At 45.3% G+C, this 22308-nt stretch overlaps 1 protein-coding gene across 16 annotated transcripts in view; it reads left to right on the forward strand.

Moving 5' to 3' along the window:
* The window catches only part of SRCIN1 (SRC kinase signaling inhibitor 1), a 259534-nt gene that overhangs the window by 227587 nt on the left and 9639 nt on the right, over positions 1-22308 (forward strand). For 13 of the 16 annotated variants that reach the window (XM_077917324.1, XM_077917322.1, XM_077917321.1 and 10 more), the window contains 8 exons: positions 1365-1512; positions 2143-2452; positions 5053-5311; positions 5686-5840; positions 6805-6957; positions 10922-11029; positions 13462-14706; positions 20692-20832. In XM_077917324.1, coding sequence (XP_077773450.1) covers positions 1365-1512; positions 2143-2452; positions 5053-5311; positions 5686-5840; positions 6805-6957; positions 10922-11029; positions 13462-14706; positions 20692-20832 — 2519 coding nt within the window. The remainder of the gene's footprint in view (positions 1-1364; positions 1513-2142; positions 2453-5052; positions 5312-5685; positions 5841-6804; positions 6958-10921; positions 11030-13461; positions 14707-20691; positions 20833-22308) is intronic. The other 3 variants (XM_028703759.2, XM_028703762.2, XM_028703757.2) reach the window with 2 other exon arrangements.

Below are 22308 nucleotides of genomic sequence, written 5' to 3' on the forward strand. Positions count from 1 at the left end.
CCCCTACAATGCAGAAATCTCAACTAAAGCATCCATGATTGATGGCCATTCAAGTAGTGTGCATATAATGGCATATATCTGCAATTTCGTGAGGATTTAAATAAATAAATAAATAAAATTGCAAATGTGTGAAAATGTAGAGATTTGAACTTAAGATTGGAAAAAAACCCTAAATTGATAGATCCTCAATATGGACAAAACAAGCCCGAGCTTTACAGTGCAGTCCTATTCATGTCTATTCAGAAGTAAGATTAATGGAATTCAGTGGGGGTTACTTCCAGGTAAGTGGATATAAAATTGCATTCTCAAACATTCTGAGAGGAAGGACGCTGTATCATATTATGGCAAATGTGAAAAGCTAGTATAAAATGGCAGATACCAAAAAATGTCAAAAAACTCGCCAGATCTTAGCGTTTTCCAGCAAGTCTTAGTATTTCAATAGATCCAAGAAGGAGGTTTTAGAAAATATAGGCATTTACTAAGAAACGTCAGTGCTAATGCAATCCCTTTATTAAGTGTCATATTGTTAGTTTCATTTGCACTATTTCCAGAAAAAAGAACCTCTTGGGAAAAGCAGATCCACAACACAGAGATTTTGGATGTTTCTTTTTACTAGTGCCTACCAATATTCACTAAATTTCTGAGATTCAGAACCAACAGAAGCCGGGGCGGGGGCGAACTATGTAAAAGCAATAAAGAAGGGATATCCTGATAACTTTCATGTTTGAATCAGAGATCAATTGATAAGCACCAGTCTTGACACACACACACACACACCCCGTGCAATGTGACACATTTTGTATGCGTTTCCAGCGGTTGTTGATGGGCATTAGGCCGTGCTGGTTTTGCTATCAACGCCATCTCCTCGCCCACTCCCCAGTCCCTCCGCCATGCCTGGCGGGAGAGAAATATCAAGGACATTTCAGGTTTCATTTATGTTTTAAGTTGCTAGCTCTCATGAAAACATTTTTTTTGAAAAAATACCAAATCTCCACAGAGCAGCTGTGGCTTTGCAGCCCTTCTTCACACTCCCCCATTAATGCAGAACACACGACCGCTTACCTTGCTTGTGACTGGCTGTGCTGTTGGGAGTGGGAGGGAGGAGAGATGTGGTGGTGGTGGGTGTTGACGCAGTGAGTGGGAGGGGTGCAAACGCCATTCCTCCTCTGAGGCCAAGTAACAGTGTCGGTCAGAGGAGGCCTCACTTCTCACTCACCTGAGCCTTGCCATCCCACCTGCCCGCCTGCTTCCCTTCTTGGCTCTGTGCCTCCCTCTCCTGCCCACCCTCAGGTGAAAGCCTTCCTCGGGCCTGCTCTGACCCCCGTGCCTCTCCCTTCCCTCTCTGCCCGTCCCTGGCATTGCAGCTAATTTCCCCAGCCTGCAGAGCAAAATGCGCGTGGTCCTCCGCGTGGAGGTGGAGGCCGTGAAGTTCCTCAAGGAAGAGCCTCACCGGCTGGACGGCCTATTCAAGCGGTGCAAGGCAGTGACCGACACCCTGACGCAAGTCCGCAAGTGAGTGAGCCCCTTCCCGAGCGAGCGGAAGCCCTGCTTGTTTCTCCTGGGACCCAATAGGCCGAGACGTAACCTTCTGTCCCCTCCCACAAAGATGCTAGAGTTCGCTGCAGGTGTACCTGAAAACGCCTGGCGTTTTTATTTGCCGTGCCTGCGTCCCACCTGCTTCCTCCAAGGAGCTCAGAACAGAACACATGGGATTCCTAAATAAATGGGATTTCCAGGTACTGGCCAGGATCGGGCTTGCTTAAGCTTCACGAGCGAAAACGACCTCAGGTGTCCCCAGCCCATTCTCCGGGTGATGTAAGTGTGGTGTTTCTTTAAAGCCCCGCCTCCTGATCCCTAAGGCCCCTCCCACTGGCCAGGGCTCCGCTGCCATCATCGCCCCGATTGCCATTGCACCCGCATTTGCTTCTTCCAAACGGCCGCAGCTTCTCTCGTCCTCACTGACCTCCAGGCTCCTCAGCCATCGTTTTATCAATGCTGCTGTTCATGCACCCCTAACGTGCAGTTTCAGAGAACGGCCCTTGTAGGCAAACAGACGCAGCGGCGTTTGCTGCTATTTGCTGGTGGCAGCCATTTTGGAGTCTGTCGCCCACACACTCTGACCTTTGACCTTTTTCTCGGCAGGCAAGTTGACGAAGGGGTCTGGGACTCGTCCAGTAACCTCCTCAGCCAGTCTCCAAAGAAAGTGGAGCCAGAAAGTGACTTCAGCAGGGGCTTGGATTTCGAGGTACCCACCAGCCCCCCAATGAACCTCCACGACCTGACTGCTTCCACGGACAGCCTGGGCACGAGCAGCTACGGGCAGAGCCAAATGCAGAGCCACTTGTCCAAGGGTAGCAACCCATCCCGGGGTTCAGAGATGGTTGCTGCCAAGACCCAGACAGGCTCCGAGACCCCCAGCAAGAGGAGCGTGGACAGATCAGTGTCTATGGAGGTGAGAGCAGTTTATGATGATGAAGCAGAAGAGAAACAAGGTCCTTAAGGAATAAGATGCATCTCACACACTGGATTCCCATCAAACACACGGTGGTTCTTCCCAGGTCACAGAAACGCAGCATTTCCATATTGCGCACTTCTGTTCGGGGAGGGAAGGGGTGATTAAAAGGGGCCACTGCATCTGGGAGTTAGTGGGACAATGGGAGGGGCAAACCTGGTAAGGACTCATAATGGTGGGGCAAGACCCATTGTGGGTGTAATAACATAGAAACATTCCAGAACGTTCCAGGGGAGGAGAGCAGCTGAAATGGATAAGGCAATGTGTGCCCTAACTGTGCTGTTGACAAAAACAAACAAACAAAAAAAATGGAATGGGAGCGAGAGGTGAGTGCTAAAATGTGACAGTCTGGAAGTAGTCCAGGAGAGGGAATTTGTATGCAAAGCCTTTGGAAACAGCTACTCCTCAGGCAAGATCCAGAGCCATACTACAACATTTTAGTGCCTGAGATGGAAAACTTTGCCCCATGGTATTTGCTGTCCCTCTGCTCCAAGCAAGTGCAGTCTATCACCAATGTTGACAGCGATCACTTAACCTCTCTTCCCTCCCTTTGTGGTCCTCCTCTTTTTCCTGCTTGTGAATTGGAGAATCAGGGTCTTCTCAGTGGTGGCCCCTCATTTGATGCAATTACCTTCCTAGTGATTTATGTATGCAATTTAAAGAAAACCTGTAACTGCTTTCACAAAGTAAAAATAATGTTATGTTACACAAACACAATGCTCCAGTGACTGTAGAGGCCACAACAGATAGAATTTCCTTTCTGTGTGAAATATACTCAGAGTCGCAAAGTGATTTCATGCTCTTTATTCAGCTCATAGTGGTGAGGAATGTCCCCTCAAAGTATCTGCTTTATATACATTATTTACACAATGGGCTGCACATGATCGGCTAATTCCGGAATTCTACTGTAAGCCAATCAGGTTGTGGATTCACTTCTATCTGGAGCATGATTGGGTAGTTCCTGCCAACCAATCATACTGCTGCATTGTTCTAGGACCAATCAGACTGCTGCATTCTGAATCCTATTGTTCTAGGACCAATCAGACTGCTGCCTTTTGGATCCTATTGTTCTAGGACCAATTAGACTGCTGCAGTTTGGATCCTATTCAACTCAGTACATAACACTGTGTAACTCTTAAAGGTATAGAAGTTATTTCAGGGCTAGACCCCAACCTAGGAATGGAGAATACATGGCCCTCCAAATGTTGTTGGACTACAACTCCCATCATCCCCGCAGAGGCCGATGGAAGCTGAAGTCGAAGATCATCTAGAGGGTAGCAGGTTTCTCATTCCTGCTCCAGCCCTATTGGTCATTTTGTTTCACACTAGACAAATCTCCCTTCCCTCTTCCATACTCACTATCCCAGGGGTCAGCAAAACTTTTTCAGCAGGGGGCTGGTCCACTGTCCCTCAGACCTTGTGGGGGGCTGGACTATATTTGTTTTTTTGGGGGGGAACAAATTCTTATGCCCCACAAATAACCCAGAGATGCATTTTAAATAAAAGGACACATTCCACTCATGTAAAAACACGCTGATTCCCAGACCGTCTGTGGGCCAAATTTAGAAGACGATTGGACCAGATCTGGCCCCCAGGCTTTAGTTTGCCTACCCATGCACTATCCTCTTTTTTCCTGAGTCCCAGTCTCCTCAACACTCCTTCCTCTCCACCTAGCCGCTATTTGCCCATGTGTTTTTTCTAATACATGCTTGACCCATAACTCCTTTACCTCCTGAGACACCTTCCCAACCCACAGCCTGCGTCACAAAACTACCCCTGTCCCTAGGACCTATGTGAGAGTTTAATCACAGCCAAGCTTAAACAATTTCCCCTTCTGGACTGGAGGCTGTTCTGGCATCATTGTTCACTGAGAAGCTGGAATGGTTTCTCACTGACATCACTTGCCATAGTGCAATGTCTGTGAACATTCCATGCCAGCTCAGTCAGTCAGTTAGAAACTTCACTGCCACAAGCTCAGAGGAACAGAACCACCTCCGCAGACAGGGATCGGACCGTAGCTTGGCCTGGGTCCAGCCTTTCTCTTCTTTCCCACTGAACAGCAAGGAGAGGGGAAGGCGGATTTTCCCCCCTTTCTGACTCTATAAAAGGTACAGCACTCCTCACTTAGTGGTAGCCTCCATGTTTTTCCATCCTCAAGGTTCAAGGCTCGAGCCTAAGCCCTTCCCACGAGATATCAAATGCTCAGCTGCTATGTAGAGTCTAGTCCAAGGGCCAGCAAATTTTTTCAACAGGGGGCCGGTCCACTGTCCCTCAGACGTTGTGGGGGGCCGGACTATATTTTTTGTGGGGGGAATGAACGAAGTCCTATGTCCCACAAATAACCCAGAGGTGCATTTTAAATAAAAGGACACATTCCACTCATGTAAAAAGACGCCGATTCCCGGGCCGTCCGCGGGCCGGATTTAGAAGGCGATTGGGCCAGATCCAGCCCCCGGGCCTTAGTTTGCCTACCCATGGTCTAGTCTGCCACCCTGCTCTAGAGTAATGAGTGTATCAGTTACCCCAGCCCTGCTTTACAGGCTGCCGAGCGAGACTGGGAGGAAAAGCGAGCAGCCTTGACCCAGTACAGCGCCAAGGATATTAACCGCCTCCTGGAAGAGACCCAAGCTGAGCTTATGAAAGCCATCCCTGACTTGGAGTTTGCGGCCAAGCACAAGCAGACCTCCAGCAGCGGGGGCAGTGGGAGCGCCGCCTCCACCCCAGAGCACAAGCCCTCCAAACCCCAACATGCACAGAAGGCCACAACCAAAATAGACCCCAGCGGCCGCCGCGGATCAGGTAAGGCAGGTGCAAAGCGGTGGGGAGACAGACAGTGCAGTGCTCTGTGATGAGGAGCAGTCAAGGCAATGAGGGGGTCAGCTACGGTTTCCAAGATCCTTTGGGGGTTAAAGTGGCTGTCAACAGTGGTATAAACCTGATTTCAGCGTATGTTGTGGATGTCACCCCAGTCTCTAATCCTTTGTGGGTGAGGTTTATGTATGTTCCTCAAGTCTCTGAGACCTTGTCCTTTATTGCTGCCTCCAGACAGCTGCACGCAGCTTCCAATGTGCAGATCCATCTGGGCAGATAGACAATGTGCAGCATTGTGTTCGCTGGAGAAAGCTGTGAATTAAATGCATGGCTCTTATCACTAACTTTGTCAACCTCCCTAGATGAGTTGACGGTGCCCAGATATCGGACTGAGAAGCCCTCCAAGTCTCCTCCCCCACCCCCACCTCGGCGGAGTTTCCCATCTTCCCACGGTCTCACAACCACCCGTACAGGAGAGGTGATCGTCACCAGCAAAAAGGAATCCAGTTTCATGAAGGTATGAATCCCTTATATGACAGGCCAGAGATCTCCAGCGGCTCCTCCAGACTCCATTCAGACTCCTCCATTCAGCATTAATTCTGCTTTGCTTGCACAAAGTTTACACAGCAGTTAGACTTATGTCCAGTCTTCATCCTGACTTGTTTATGGGGCTGTTTTATGACAACGAGCATTCAACCTTCATCCATCCTGATTTGCTTGTGGGATGTTTTGTTGTTCTTTAGTCGTTTAGTCGTGTCCAACTCTTCGTGACCTCATGGACCAGAGCAAGCCAGGCACTCCTGTCTTCCACTGCCTCCCGCAGTTTGGTCAAACTCATGTTCATAGCTTCGAGAACACTGTCCAACCATCTCGTCCTCTGTCATCCCCTTCTCCTTGTGCCCTCCATCTTTCCCAACATCAGGGTCTTAAAAGTCTTTTTCTATTAATCATTCCTTCATCATACAGTTTTAAATGCATTTCCTCGTCACTTTCCAAACAACTGAAAGTCCATTCGTTAGTTTTCAAAGTGGATTGTATATGACTATCCTGATGTCATTGTGAGCACAAATCATCATGAATGTGCAATAAAAAGGACATCTTGAGGGGCCCGTACACCCAGTCTTTATTGAGCATTAGTTCTGATTTGTTTGCAGGGTGGTTATATGACAGTGAGCATTCATTCTGTATTCATCCCGATTTACTTGCACATTTTCCCATTAGTCATTCATTCACCTCACACCTCTCAGTATATTTCTCCATCTGTTTCCAAACTGCAAAAAGCCTCTTTTAAAAAAATTAAGATGCAATTTTAGGCTGAAATAGCACTTTCATCCACTTCGATTGTGCAAACCTAAATTTCTAGTATGAACGTTAATCCCTCCCATAAAACAGGGAGCACTCCCAGTGAACTAGATTTGTTCTGTGCCCTTTCCCCTTTCTTCTTTCCCATTCATCACTTCTCCCTTTGCTTGTTCTTCCAGAAAGCTGAATCAGAAGAGCTGGAGACCCAGAAGCCGCAGGTGAAGCTGCGGAGGACTGTGTCAGAGGTCGCTAGGCCTGCCTCAACGCCGCCCATCATTGCCTCTGCCATCAAAGATGATGACGAGGAAGACCGGATCATTGCAGAGCTCGAGGTAGGCGGGGCATATGTAAGAAGGAGCCACTTGCAAATGGTCCGCAGAACTACAGAAGCAGTTTTGGCCCCAGTGTGGCCATTTCCATCCATGTCGTTGAGGTGACTCAGTGGCTGCACTGTGGCCAGACTGATAAAGCCCTGCTCTAGTGGCCTGTGAAGACAAGAGATGGACTTCCTAATTTTTTGTAGGGAGTAGATCAGGCATAGGCAAACTCCGGCCCTCCAGATGTTTGGGACTACATCATCCCTGACCACTGGTCCTGTTAGCTAGGGATGATGGGAATTGTAGTCCCAGACATCTGCAGGGCCGGAGTTTGCCTATGCCTGTAGCTTCTAGAATTATGAGAAATTCAATGAGAAACCCTCCAGAGCAGGATCTCCTTAAGCGGAGATTCACTTTGTAGGTCATGTTCTGGCTGAATGTCAGCAAATGTTTGCATCCCTAAGCATGACTTGTGCTTCTAGACATTACACTCAGTCTGCAATCCTGCATTAACCAAATGTTGGACCCCCAAAAAAACATTTAAAATCTGGGACACGCTAACATCTACTCAGAAATCATCTGGTTGCTGTTACTAAGAGGTGAGGAACCTCCTATCATCCCTGGCTGTTGATCATGCTGGCTGAGGCTGATGAGAACTGGAGTCCATTCTCTGGAGATCCTCAGATGCTCAACACCTCCAATAAGAGTTGAACAACTAGGGACTAACTGCTTGTTGTACACTATCCCCAAGGATGGGGGAATCTGCGGCCCTTCAGATGTTGTTAGATTCAACTCCCATCAGCTCCACTCAGCATGGTGAAGGTGGTGGCTGGAAGGCCGCAAACTCCCTCCAGTCCTGTTCAAAACTAAGTCTCATTAATGAAAGTATTGCACTATTGACAACACTTATTGTCAGGCATTTTCATTAGCTCCATTATGAGGCTGCTATGGAACGAACAGTCCCTATTGACTGTGATTGTCTCATCTGATTGTCTCATCTGATTCATCCCTTCCCATCAATGTCTTGTCTGTAAAAGGTCAGCTTGTGAATTAACACTGTTTGCTGCACTCTGTATCCATTCCTGTGTTGCGGGCGACGTCATTCTTTTTCCCAATACATTATTAAAATAATTTGTGCCCACAGCAGAACTGCATATTTTTGAGATGTAAGGTTTCAAATTACTCAGGATAATTACTAAGGGGTTTAGTGGGGGAGGGTGTTTTTTGTGTGTGTTTTGAGGGGGTAACCTGTTAATGTATTTGATCTTTCTAATAACATTCCTCCAGTATATAAAACTCGCTTTCTTATGGGATGGCCATATATACATGAAATCTGCACTGACTTAACAATGCCTCCCAAAAGCACAAGATGTATTTCCATGTATTTTCTTTTTACTGGATGAAATATGTTGCCATTACAACCATTTATTTAAAAAGTTATCTATATAGGTTAATTATACACAGTTAACATGGCCCTTCTCTACCGATATAAATCCGAAGAGAGTTTGAAATTGACACCTGTAAATCCCTCTCCCATTTGTCTTTATCTTTGTAATCTTCTGGCTCAGTCTCCAACATAATTCCACAGAGAAGACGTTTTTGCAAGTAACGTGACATATTAGCAGCTGTTCGAATTTTGTCAGATTTCGTGTCACTTAGTTCTCATTGTATTTCCTGAATTTGACTCCTAATTTGTAATAATTTGAATCTCAACCAGAAGCTGATAAGGGGGGGGGGTCAGGAAGTGATTCTACATTTTACATTTCATGGCTTTATAAATGACAGCTACCTCCCTCCCTCCCTCCCACCCAGTCCCATACTCCACAGAAAATTGAAAAAAAAAAGCACATTGTTCTCAGCTACCTAATCCCCTTGCCATTTGGAAAATGTTTGCAATATAAAAGCGGTGTCAATAGTGTCAATTATTCTCTGTATTTATCCCAAGTTCTAATTAGGGCTTTATATTTTCCATTACATTTCGGACTGATTTGGTTTAATTTTCTCAAATACGTGCTGCTGGCAGAGTATTTATTTTACATTGTTCAGTGTTTCCCAGTGTTACCTGGGCATCAGCTGAAAATGTCAAAGCTGTATTGTAGTTTTTGGTTACAGGAAGAACAGCCGCAATCTATATTTTGTTCTTGGAGCAAGGTAAATTTGTTCAAACAGGACATTGAATTGGATTAAGTTCTTCTCTATCCCTTATGAAATTATTGGAGGTACAGTTAAGGAAACGGCACAGCAGTGTCTGTGATGTTTCATTTTTATCATAGCAATGCTATCCATCCACACGTAGGTTTTTCTGATGCTCACATTTTTAACGCTCCTGTGTCTTGTTTCCCCAATGATACAGCTGGGTTTTTTTTTCTCAATGTAGCTACGGCTTTGGATAGTGATATTCCCAAATGCATCTAATTCCCTTATTTTTCCATTTAAGAGTATGGTGTTTCCCCCCCCCCCCATTTGCTGCTTTGGTTATGTCATCTGAATGCGTATCCCCAGAAATTCAGATTTCCCATTGATAAACTTACTTTCCCAAACCGGTATTAAAAATATTTATTGTGGTCCTGTCAAAAGTTATTGCAGTGTTATATCAGATTGTTCCAAACTTGGGTCTCCAGCTGTTTTTGGACTACAACTCCCATCATCCCTAGCTAGCAGGACCAGTGGTCAGGGATGATGGGAACTGTAGTCCAAAAACAGCTGGAGACCCAAGTTTGGGAAATGCTGTTCTATATGGTTGCTCTTTGAACCATGTGGATACATTCAGATGACAGAACCCTCATTTAACGCATCTCCACTCTAAGTTCTCTTCTTCCAGTGGATTTGCATTTTTAGAGAAAGGGTGTTACGGAACTGTTAAGAATGTAAGCATTCAGTTAGCCATGGGTTAGCCAGACCCAGCTTTTCTCAAATGAATTTTTCAGCTGCTAAAAAATGTCACTTGGACTGCAAAGGAAATGAAAATTAATCCAGAACCTGCAGATATCAGAAATTCACCAGGTTGTTTGTTACTACTGTAAAATGCTGGCAATGTAGTTAGTATAGTAATCAACTTGGAATGGTCCCTGAGTTTAGAAGCAGTTTATGGGGAAATGTTGCCTCCTGGTGGGCATGCTGAGAACTACACTATCCAACTCAATTCTGAGTACAGTATTATGATTTTAACATATTCTCTGAACCATCGTTATGGTAACAGCCAAGACCTCCAAAGGGAGACTTACAGACTTGGGACTGAAACTCTTATACACTTTCATTTTGATTTTTTCAAAGCAGAGCTAAGTGTAATATGTAGCAGCAAGTGATGGAGCTTGGTGTGATAATAGAAATGCAATTCTCCTTCACCTTAGCAACGCTTGTTAGAATTTAGAATTACTGCAGTTCTGGAAGCAAAAATGGCAGTAGATTTGTGGGTGCCAAGAAGGACCCCGAGATCAACTTTCTTCCTTTGTCTCCACACACCCCGAAACATCACTGCAATGTCTTTTTTATCACTAGTCAGTACAATTGGGCCAATTGGGTGAATGTGGGTTTAAAATCAAGAAAGGTTTATGGTTGGTATTTTAAAAACAAACAAACCAGTGTAGTTTTCTCCTACTATTGAATTTCAAGGTTTCCTGTCCAGCAACATTGAGGGCATAAAAGGGGTGTACTGTATTCCTATTTCTGTGTGTCATTGTCATTCTGTAGCACAGTATACTGTGTGTTACACAGCTGAAAGTGGGTGTTCTCATAACGGTACATCTTGTGATTTCAGTTTTTAACAAACTATCTGCCTGCAGATCCTTTCTGAAACCGAGGGTAGGGCCAAGCCCTGTGGTCAGTTTCCTGGTTGTCAGTTCCACGCCACCCCATAAGCTCGTGGTTATCCTCCTTGAGCCGGAATTAGCAATCCAGACTATTTTGTTTTCTGTCTGTATACAGCCCCTCAAAAAAACCAAACCCAAAACAACCACCTTCCGTGTTCTGACTTCCTCAGGTATTTCAGAGAAGCTCTTCATTTATTCCTAAGTTCCATTGCGACCAGCTCGCCCCTGCCGCAGACATGTGGCCCAATGGGGCCACCATAGCAGCCGAAGGATGGAAGGTAACACAGCCGTGCTTGGACGGATCACAACTCCCTTCTTCTCTTCCTTCCCTCTGACTGGCTACCTGCCATAGCACCTCTAACAGGATTCCTCTTCCGTCTCTGCAGCCCCTTGTTAACTCTTCTTTCTCTTTCTCTCTCTACCTCTCCGTACATTAACCAACTAACGGCTCTTCCCCACGTCACCCACCTGACACAAGTAGTGTGCGTTGTCCTGACACAACACGGGATCCAACCGGCACTAACCCTGTGTGACTCTTTCGAAGGGACAGGTGTATGATTTGCTGGGCCTCCCCCCCCCCCCAAAGAATGCTGGGCAAGTTTGGACTGGGGCGGAACCGGGAGTGCCGATCACTGTTTAGTTGGGGGTAACTCACTTGTTCTGCTTGCGCTATTATTCCGCCTGCACTTCTAGACAAAGGGATTTCCTGATTGCAATGCATGCCACGCCTTTTGGGCGGAGCCTGGGTGCTTGTTCTCACTGCTCGTTTCCAAGTGCATGGGTCTGGGGGGGATGAGGGGGTGGAGAATGCCACATTCTTATCTCCCCCAACTAAAGTGATTCTGTTCTGGTGTTATCTGTGGCTTGAGTCACATCTTACGAAATCGGAAAAGTTTTTTATTACTGTTAGTATGCAATATCTGGAAGAGTTCTGGAGATTTGGTTCAGTGTAGAGCAGCCTTTCTCAACCTGTGGTCCCCAGATGTTGTTGAACTACAACTCCCATCACCCCTAGCTAGTGAGGCCAGAGCTCAGGGATGATGGGAGTTGTAGTCCAACAACATCTGGGGATCCACAGGTTGAGAACCGCTGGTGTAGAGAGTGGGATACCGTTGAGAATTTGCTGATTTCTCTCAAACTGTCTCAGTGGTGCTCCGGGGGGGGGGGTGTGGAAATTGGAGGCAGCGATGCCTCTGAACGCCTGTCGCTGGAAACCACAGGAGGGAGGGGAGAGTGCTGTTGCGCACGAATCCTGCTTTTGGGTTTCCCACAGGCATCTGGTTGGCCCCTGTGTGAACAGGATGCTGGGCTAGATGAGCCATTGGCTCTTCTTATGCCACACCCTCCTCTAGCACAGGATCTTGTGGTTCCCTCCCCACCACCTCAGGCACCTTCAGGAGCTGCAATAAGTAGAGACCAAATGTTAGGTGAGCTGAAGTGGCAGCCGATAAAATTACATTGACATGGACTGACAGATGGGTGTGGCTCATGCTCTGGGATCCCATGGGGGAGGACATGTACCTGCAGTTCACATTGGCCGTTGTCCTAGGGGATTTTTATTTATCTTTCCCCTCACTGTTTGTAGCGTGACTGTTGTGCTTGAGCCCTTTGCTCTACAGATAACTTTCCTGGGGTGTGTGCCTGCTCTCTGCTTGTGGTAAGCTGTGGGTTGGATTCTGTGGGCAAAAGTGCTTGTGGGGAGTTGGATTTGCTTTATGTGCAAGGGGTTAGGATACTTGGCTTCTTCATCGCTTCTTACTTTATTTCATTTCTGTAGACACACCTACTACTTAAGTTTACCAGATTTTTTTCAATGAATCTGGGGACATTTTTCAACTTCCTATGAAAGAGATGGATTTTGTCAGGGGACTGATTTGCAAATCCAGGGACTGTCCCCGGGAAACAGGGACATCTGGTAACCTTATACTACATTGCACTACCAGCTTCCTAGGAATCATATTTTTGCAAGAGAAAATAGAGATCTGCAACAGATATTTCTGTCTATCATCTATCTATCATCTATCTATCTATCATCTGTCTATCTATCTATCATCTATCTATCTATCTATCTATCTATCTATCTATCATCTATCTATCTATCTATCTATCTATCTATCTATCTATCTATCTCTATCTATAAACTACAGTTTCCAGGCATATTTGGGAGAAGCAATCACAGTTAACCTGGAATGATGTTGCATTGTAAATTAGCCATTTGGCTTTGCCTATAAACTATACCTTGAGATGACTGACAGGGTTTTCTTGTTTGGTAGACATCAAGATTGGCCTTATCACTAAGGCAAGCTGTGGATAACTATCCATAGATATCAAATTTTGGAATGGTGTTTTGCCAAATATCCTTCATTTGGGTCCAACTTCAACAGATCTTGTGGAGGAAATACTTCCACATTGGTGCCTGAAACGTCTGTGATGTTCAGACTAGTTCTTGTGGTGGACCAGTTTTCTCCAATGTGCTGCCCTCCAGATGTCTTGGACTGCAACTCCCATCAGCCTTTGCCAGCATGTCTAGTGTTCAGGGGTGATGGGAATTGCACTGCAAAACAAGAGAGTAGCCCAGATGGCCAAACAGGTTGATCCAGGCCCACTATTAAGAACTCATTCGAATATTGAGCCGAGAAGATGGTTGTTAGCTTTTTTTCATCCAGCAAACTCTCCCGCCTCAATAATTCTTGTCTGAATTTCCTCTTAGGAGTCAGGACTCTCAAAACCTCCATCTGGTTACAATTCCCACCTCCCTCATATTGCCATTTCTGAGTGGGTGTCCAGCTTGACATTTCCTGAATCTCAGCCAGAAGCTGATAAGGGGATATGCAACCCTCGGACCCGTGATCACCAATGCATCAGAGGACAGACAGGAGTCATTGGACGGACTATGGTGGAAACGAGGGAGAGCCCAGAGGTCTTGTTGGGAAAGCTGAAAAAGGATGAAAAGAAGCTGAAAGGAGGCCTGTCCAATAAGGCCTCAACATGCACTCATTCTCTGCCAGCTAAAGTGAAATCTCGTAGATATCTGCCTGGAACTGGTCTTATTTGTGACACTGATCATGGGGGAGAAGGAGGTTTGGTAGCATTTGAAAAAACAAAAACTTCACCGGAAGATGAAATTGTTCAACTTGGAGGAAAAGATGCTATATTTGTGAAAGTTTGGGGCAAGCAAGCAAGTAGTCTACAGACAACTGTCCAAGGGATTGGGGCTCATTCAAAAGAAAATGAAGCACCTGTTGTCACACTTGACTATAAGACATTTTCTTCACCAACAGAAGGAGGTGACGTGTTCATAGGGTTGGATAAGAGAAGCAACACTGCAGAATCAAAAAATGAAGAAGCCAATCAGAACACAGAAGATGTTCCAATAGCTTTGAAAGGCCCTGATGCTGCTATTGTACCAATGCAGAGAGGTCATCTGACAGAAGCTTCAGAAATGTATTTTCCCTTGCAGCATCCAGAATCCCCTGGGAATAAAGAAGTCATTGGGTTTGACGCAGCATCCCTGGCTCCTGTTGGTGCCAGCACAGGCAAGGACGAGAGAGACACAGGTTTAGAAGACAAGCAAAAGGAAAGCACTTCTCTTGATGACATGACCGTAAGAAGCCGAGAGATTTGCAGAGACACTTACCAAAGGCTGGACAACCTGGAAGAGACCATCAGAGAACTCGAAATGAGTATCAGTGAAATTAGCTGCCAGGCATCTACTGAGCTTATATTTGCTCAAAATCACATTGGGCCTCTGGGCTCAGAAAATGGCAAAAATGGAGAATGGAAGGTGAGCACGCATGTGCCCAAATGCAGCCATGCTGGTTCAGTGGTTGTGCAGCCTTACTGCCATGATTTAAAACAGTATGAAGCAAGCAACAGCACACCCAAGACTTCTTCAACCAGCGCTAAACCTCCTCTGCTGCCCAAACCTCGGTTCCTGTTGAACGACGACCCGCAGGTTCACTTGTTTTAAACATTCCTCTTGTTCTGTTGTACCTCTAGATTCCTCCCTGAAAGTCTTCTCTCCTGTCTGTCCTCTCAAGATTCGACCTGCTCTTAAGAGACAAGGTGTGAACCATCTTGGATCTCTGCAAAATTGTAGATTTAAGTGGAATTTCAAGTCCAGTCTCTCTAGGAAGCCAAACGAGATGCCTTCCACTTGTTTGAGCTACTCTTTCTTTCTGGCTATGGAAATGGCATGTCTTAGTCTGATTATTCACTGTTACTTTCTTCATTCTGTTCATGCTAGTTTATTCTTCTTCCTCACCACTGGCACCGAATCTGTCTCTGAAATGTAGGGAAGGCTGTCTCTTAACAGGAACGAAAGTGCAGCACCCTCTTTGCATTTCTCTTTGAGCCATGTGAACTACAAATGCAAACTAGCCACACAAAGCCTGGTTGTTGAACTGTCCTTGCTGCCTCCCAGCCAAGAAACCTTGGGGGGGAAGTGACTTTTTTTTGTAAAGGGGTTTCCAGCAGTGGTTCAACAATCAACCTCTCTTCCCATGGAACTCAGGAAATTGTAGCTCTGTAACGGGAACAAGGGTCTCCTAACAACTCTGAGCACTAACTATTTATTTATTTATTTATTCATTCATTCATTCATTCATTCATTCATTCATTCATTGCACTTATATACCACCTTTATCTTCCAAGGATCTCAAGGTGGTGTACATGGTTCTCCTCCTCCCCATTTCATCTTCACAACAAACCTGTGAGGTAGGTTAGACTAAGAAGTGGTGACTGGGCCAAGGTCACCCAGTGGGCTTCATGGCTGAGTCGGGATTCGAACCGTGTGCTCCCAGGTCCAACACTTTAACCATTATGCAACACTGGCTCTCTCTCTCTCCTTTCACAAACTGCAGTACCCAGCATGCTTTGGGGGGAGTGATTGCTTTTGAAAGTGGCATAATACTGCTTTAAAGGTACAGTACAGATGGGGCCTCTGGTTAGATTCTTTTTGGTGTTTTACGTTTAACCATGAGGCCCTGGAGCAATTCACACCCTTGTTACCAGTAAGTATCTTTCGCACTGCCATAATGGGCAAATGAGAATCGAGGTTGTTAATTTGGCGAGCGCCTCCCAAAACTCTTAGCAGCAGTTTCAAAAGCAGAACTCGCAGGAGATGCTTGGCAGCCAGAGTTTAACCTCAGTCCCTTCTAGCGTCAATTTTTTCCAGGAGAAGGATGTTGCCCAGGCAATGAGTAAAAGATGCCCATATGAAGCTTAAAAAGAAGCAAAATCTGCATAAGATGACATTTTGGCAGCTCTGGTATGATCAGCAAGGCTTCCTTGGAAGATCAACCAGGGATATAATGGGAAGACAATCTGCTAGATATCCCAGTCCCAAATTATTTAGGATTTTATACAGCATTTATTTATGTATTGAGAACGGCTAGGCAGCTGATAGGCCTTGTGACTGTCCTCTCTTCAGCTATTAGTTGACATTCTGTGACGTCATGGACTGCGCATGAACATCTGAACTGCTTAGAGGGGGAAAGTTTGGTCATAAGATGTTTGCAGTCCCGTTCCCCTTGTGATGAAAAAAGGGGGGCTTGTTGAGCTGTGTGAAGGGCTGTGATGCACAGAGTGGCAGAGGAGAGAGGCTGTATACTTTAATAAGCAACAACCCATGATTAGCAGAGCAAAGTCTGGCAGTACTGGAGGTACAGGCAAAGTGAGACTATAGGGATGGGGGGGGGGAATCAGGAAAAGGCACAAGTCTTGAGGAGTTTGTAGGTGGCTAGGGGTATGCCTAGATGATCAGAGGAAGAAGATATTGATCCAGGCATGGGGATTAGAGTAGCAGAAGGCCAAGAGGTGATAACTGAAAAAAGAGAGGAAATATTTGATTGAACAAAAAGTCTGCTCAGGATCCTCGGGATTGAGGCTGGCTAAATAATCATGATAGTCTATTGTTGTGCCAAGTGATGTACCTTCTTAAAAAGAAAATACTCGGCCAATCTGTTAACACAAGTTACAGAAGGAATAGGGGGAGGGAAAAGAAATTAATCGAAAAAGATACAGATACTTTGACAAGTGCCATGTAATGTAGATGGGCCCTTTAATCAATTGCCAGGTGTAAAGACAGTTACCAAAATTCAGGAGGGAAAGGTCTCATGAAAGCCTAGCAACACGATGTATGTTATTAAAGAGGCGAAGAATTCCAGCAGTAAGAGGAAGGAAAAGGAAAAGGTGACCTAAATGCCAGAGACGGAGATAAGTGGCTTGAGTGGTGAAACAACCACCACCAAGAAGAGAGAACAAGGAATTAAAGACAGTTCGGAAGAAGAAAAGCAGAGGGGAACAATATGAGAAGAAGCAGTTTGTACTGAATGCAAGAGGGAAGAAGCAGACAAATCTTGGTAAAGAGATGATGGCAGCAAGGAGCTGATGAGATGATGTTCACAGCAAGAGTGAGTGAAGAACAGACGCAAAGAGGACAAGCGTAAGACATCGGAATATATCTCTCAATATAACAAAAAAGAAGTAGGCTTGCATAGAACATCCTCTGCTTTCAGCAGAATGTGTTTGTTTGAAATCTAATTAGGGGTTGGATTAAGAATCATGGAGATCGCCATCAAAGCGGCAAGATTCTGTGCATCAGCATGTACTACTAGGAACCGGATGATTAAAGTGCCTTACTAACCAAATAGCCTTCAACAATTCACTCTAGTGTTAAGTACGAATGTGCATCAATGCACTCACATATCCTAGCCCTTTGCCATGCTGTTAATTCCAGTGGCCTGGAAACTGTAATTTTGCGTTTCTTTGATTGTAATTTAGTGGCAGGTCCATGATTGTAATAATGAAGATTGATTGGTACTTGTGAACAATTAAAATTCAAGATAACCAAGAGCCTTGGGAATAATAATCACAAATCAAGAGCACAAGCCAGCTGAAGTTAAACGCTTCTAATCCAGTTAATGCAATGGGAGAGACAGCCTGCATGATGCTTAGGTCTCTCCTTCCAGTATTAGTGACTTTAAAAAGCTTAAATTTGACTATATCGTGCCCAGAATACTTTCAAATCATTGCCTTTAGAACAGGGATGGTCAGCCCGCATCCCTCCAGATATTTCTGAATAGCTGAATAGTATACCCGAAGGAGCGTCTCCACCTCCATCATTCTACCCGGACACTGAGATCCAGCTCCAAGGGCCTTCTGGCGGTTCCCTCGCTATGAGATGCCAAGTTACAGGGAACCAGGCAGAGGGCCTTCTCGGTAGTGGCACCCGCCCTGTGGAATGCCCTCCCACCAGATGTCAAAGAGAAAAATAAATACCAAACTTTTAGAAGACATCTAAAGGCAGCCCTGTTTAGGGAAGCTTTTAATGTTTAATAGGTTATTGTATTTTATTGCCTTGTTGGAAGCCGCCCAGAGTATATACCCCTGGGGCGGGGTATAAATAAATTATTATTATTATTATTATTATTATTATTATTATTATTACTCCAATCAGCCTGGCCAACAGACAGGAATGATGGGAGTTGTAATTCAGCAACATCTGGAGGAATACAAGGCAGCTTCGGAAGCTGTTGGCCAAATCCAGAAAATGTAAAATTTGCATGTGTTAACAGGGCTTTGCGCTACTGGATGTACAAAAGTCTGCTGCCAGGTAACTGCCCTCAAACCTTTGCAGGTGCAAACAGTATTGAAGATGGGACCACGTCTAACTGTCCTGATGCCATAATGAGCACAAATCATCATGAATGTACAATAAAAAGGACATATAGCGGGGCTCAGAGTACAGCCAGACTTTATTGCGCATTACTTCTGCTTTGTTTGTAGGGTACGACAACCAGCATTCATCCTGCATTCATCCTGATTCACTTAGTGGGATGCTTACAAATTTTCCTGTTAACCATTTGTTCATCCCGCACTTCTCAATGCGTTTCTCTTTATTGCACTTTCTAACGTGCAATAAAGTCTGTTTTCTTTTTCTTTTTTAAGTGGATTAGTTGTGCTAGGGCAACAGAGTGCTTTAATCCACTTTAAATCTGCAAGCCTAAAGCTCAGATATGTGATTGAATAGCTTCTGCAAAATCCCAAAATAGTTGGGGAGTGCCCTTGTTTGTATTACCCATTATGCAGGGCTGGCCCTGTCTTCCCAGGACATGTGGTGGTACTGATGAAGGCAGGAACCCATGTCTCATTCGGGATGTCAGTGCATCCCAGCAAAACAGGAGCAGAAATGGTCAATGTTCGCTTGTTTACCCCCTGTCCAGAATGAAAATCAATCTGGCAAATACGATCAGTATTTGCTGTTGCTGTTGTTGCTTTCAGTCTCCAAATGATATGTAATTAATTATATCCCTGTCCCGCCCGCGTTTATTTTGCATTGAAATGCATGGGGTAGAATAATGTAATTGCAACGTAATAGATACAATTAAAGTATGTAAGCTACATAATATCACCACAGCAGACAGCGAGGTGAATAACATAGTTTGCTATGGAAGATGAAAGGCAGTAGAACAGAAGCACTGCTGCTTGCGACTTTTGCAGGGTGGAATTAAAAACAATGCCTTCTTGCATCCCTATGTCTGAATGGTGCAGCAAGACTTTTCAAAATGTTGTACATAACTGAAGAGGGCTCATCTGGGCTCTCCTTCAAGCAGCATATATTGAGTTGGCATTGAGATTCCAAGTTAGCTAATTTCAGGATTTGGGGGAGGATGAGGGAAAGCCATTCCACTTGCTTCCAGACTTGAACTTGGAATCCTTTACTAAAGCTTTGTCTGATATTGGTATTGCTTTAAATTGTTTGTCATGGACTCTATTGCCCTTTAAATGGTTTTTGGTATATATTTACAACTAGTTGGTTCAGGCCTCTACCGTGGGGGTGAGGTGTGGTTAACTGATTTTATTATTAAGCACAGCTGGTCTGTGGGTTGGGACCAACTTCCCTATATGGATTGCATGTGCTGGGTCAGGCCAAATGTGTGGAGAAATCAGTATGCTAAAAATAAAACCCTTTCCCATTCTTCCTTTACTTTTGGCTATTCAGCTCTCTGGTTTAGACCCTTCTCTAAACCTTCATCCAGTGCTTTCTGCTCCCTGAACCTCTAATGAATTTCCAGGCTAGCAAAGAAAAGGGGGGCAAGAAGATCAAATGGGTAATTAACCCCCAATTTCTATTGTGCTTTGATTGTGATCGTGTAAGACTGTTGTTCTGTAATTTTGTAGGTCTATAGCAGCAACAAATAATTCTTTTTCTGTCGGGAAAGGAGCTCCGTAGCTATGATATATATATTGGGACACAGGTGGTGCTGTGGTCTAAACCACAGAGCCTCTTGAGCTTGCTGATCAGAAGGCTGGCGGTTCTAATCCATGTGACGGGGTGAGCTCCCATTGCTCTGTCCCAGCTCCTGCCAACCTAGCAGTTCGAAAGCATGCCAGTGCAAGTAGATAAAAAGGTACCACTCCGGCGGGAAGGTAAATGGCATTTCCGTGCACTCTTGCACTCGTCACGGTCCTTCGTGCGCCAGTAGCAGTTTAGTCATGCTTGCTACATGACCCCATAGTCCCCTTTGACTGGACTTAACCATTCAGGGGTCCTTTACCTTTACCTTATATTCAGTGCGAGGATATTTTGCTTGCCTTCAAAAGTTTTTGTGGTTTGTAGCAGAGCTTGGAGACATGTGTACAATACACATTGAGCAGGCTAGATAGCAAGAGAACCCTGGCAAGAGGTAAACGGCCCTTTCATCTCCTCCATAGAAGCAGCACTATGTGTCAAAATTCTCCTGAAGATAGGTTTTTCCTAAGCGGTTGAATGTTTGTGAACGTTCCATGACAGCATGGCAGCTCAGCCAATGGGAGTGAAGGGAGATGCGTTTGGCAGCAGTAGCAGAGCCAGTGGCAAGCCCTTAACCTGTTGCCAACGTATGCCTTGCACCTTAGCATCTCTCCAAAGTCATCCTTTCCTCTATTCTCCCTCCAGAGCGGCGGTGGCGTCTCGATCCCTGCCATGAAGATGGTCAATCCTGCGTCACGGCTGAAGCAAACCCAGCAAGGCAGCCCCGACAAGAGCAAGCACATAAAGCAACGCATGGAGTACATGCGCATCCAGGGACAACAACAGGTAGTCTATCTGTAGGCAGCCACACCACTCTGTTATGGGAGCACACTGGGGTGGAGGCAGGTTGAGTTAGGATCCCTTTGTTTTTGCCTTTGAGTGGAGGTGAGTGCTGGAGGTGAGTGGTGAGTTGGCAAAGGATTGTTGATCCAGGGTCAGGGGCAGGTATATTTGCACAAACTTGAACACAAATTCCTAATGCCCGTTGGAAGCGATTTTAGAAATTACGGCTGGGAATTTCTGTCAGAAGATGCACCTACTTGTGACATGGCAGTGAATGTAGAGAGAGATGGGGAGCTACTTTCCACAGGCATACGTCAGAAGCTGGAGCCAAACCCAGCAAAAATTGTATGTTGTGTGGTCCAGATAGGACTCCCATCTCCCTCAAACCTAAACCTAAGTCCTCTGTCGCTAAAGTTCCATGTTTTTGTTACTTCCTCAAGAATCTCCTGAATTCCAGATAGCACCAACTGGAACCCACCCCCTTGATTTGGTTAAGAATTCCCCTGCCCAGTTATGTCTATGTAAGGCTAAGTACCTGCTTTGCTTTGTTTGGGGTGGGCAAGTAGTTTTTATTTCCTGTGCTGTGCTATCAATATGGCAGTGTTTTGAAAAGAAGGAGGAAAATGCCTACTTGTGAAGGCGCAACCCAACAAATTGTCAGAGGCCCACTTCCCTGCCAGGAAAGACAGTGGTATCGGTTGTGAGATGTGATTGAATCCATGTTCACACACACCCCCACCCAGCATTTCACAACATGTCCATGTGTGTATGCCCCAACTCCTTTCCTGCCCATGGCACACACAGAGAAGTGTTGCATATTTAGCAGAGAAAAGACAAGAGCTTGTGGAGAGGGGAAAGAAGAAGAAAAGTATATCGGATCGCTTGACCATGTTTGAATGGAAACCCAAAGCATCCTGCTATGCAGACATAAGAGTTCTAATGTTTATGTGGGGCTCATGTGCCTTGTTGGCTTCAGCTGTGGGGAGGGAAAGGAGAGCTTCATGCACATGCAAAGCTGCCCACACCATTGAAGTGAATGGGGCTGTTTTCACGTCCAGTACCTCCACGTTCATGGTAGGAGTTCATAAGAGGCTCCAGATAGGAATACGGGATTCTTGAGAGAATAGGATACAAGACACATCTCTATATTATTAACGGAGTCCTCTTGAAAAGTGGAAGCGGCCCCCTCCAGCCACTCGCAAGCCAAAGCCAAATGCCATTAGGCTTTATTTACCCATCTTGACATCCTTATTAAAAAAAACACCCAGTTGGCACAGTTGGTTACAAGAAGGGTCAGGTTGGTCTCAACAGCTCTGTGGAAGATTTATTGGCTGGAAGTTGATTAAGGAGCGGAATGCTTGAGCAGTTGCAAAAGAAGCACAACAATTACTTTGAGAAATTAGGTTTTTCAGTGTGGCATTAAGATGCCATCTTGGCAAATAATAATAAATTCCTCCCAATAAACACCACGTGCTGTCA

The sequence above is a fragment of the Podarcis muralis genome, chromosome 13 (genome assembly GCF_964188315.1).
Source record: "Podarcis muralis chromosome 13, rPodMur119.hap1.1, whole genome shotgun sequence".
NCBI classification, from domain to species: domain Eukaryota; kingdom Metazoa; phylum Chordata; class Lepidosauria; order Squamata; family Lacertidae; genus Podarcis; species Podarcis muralis.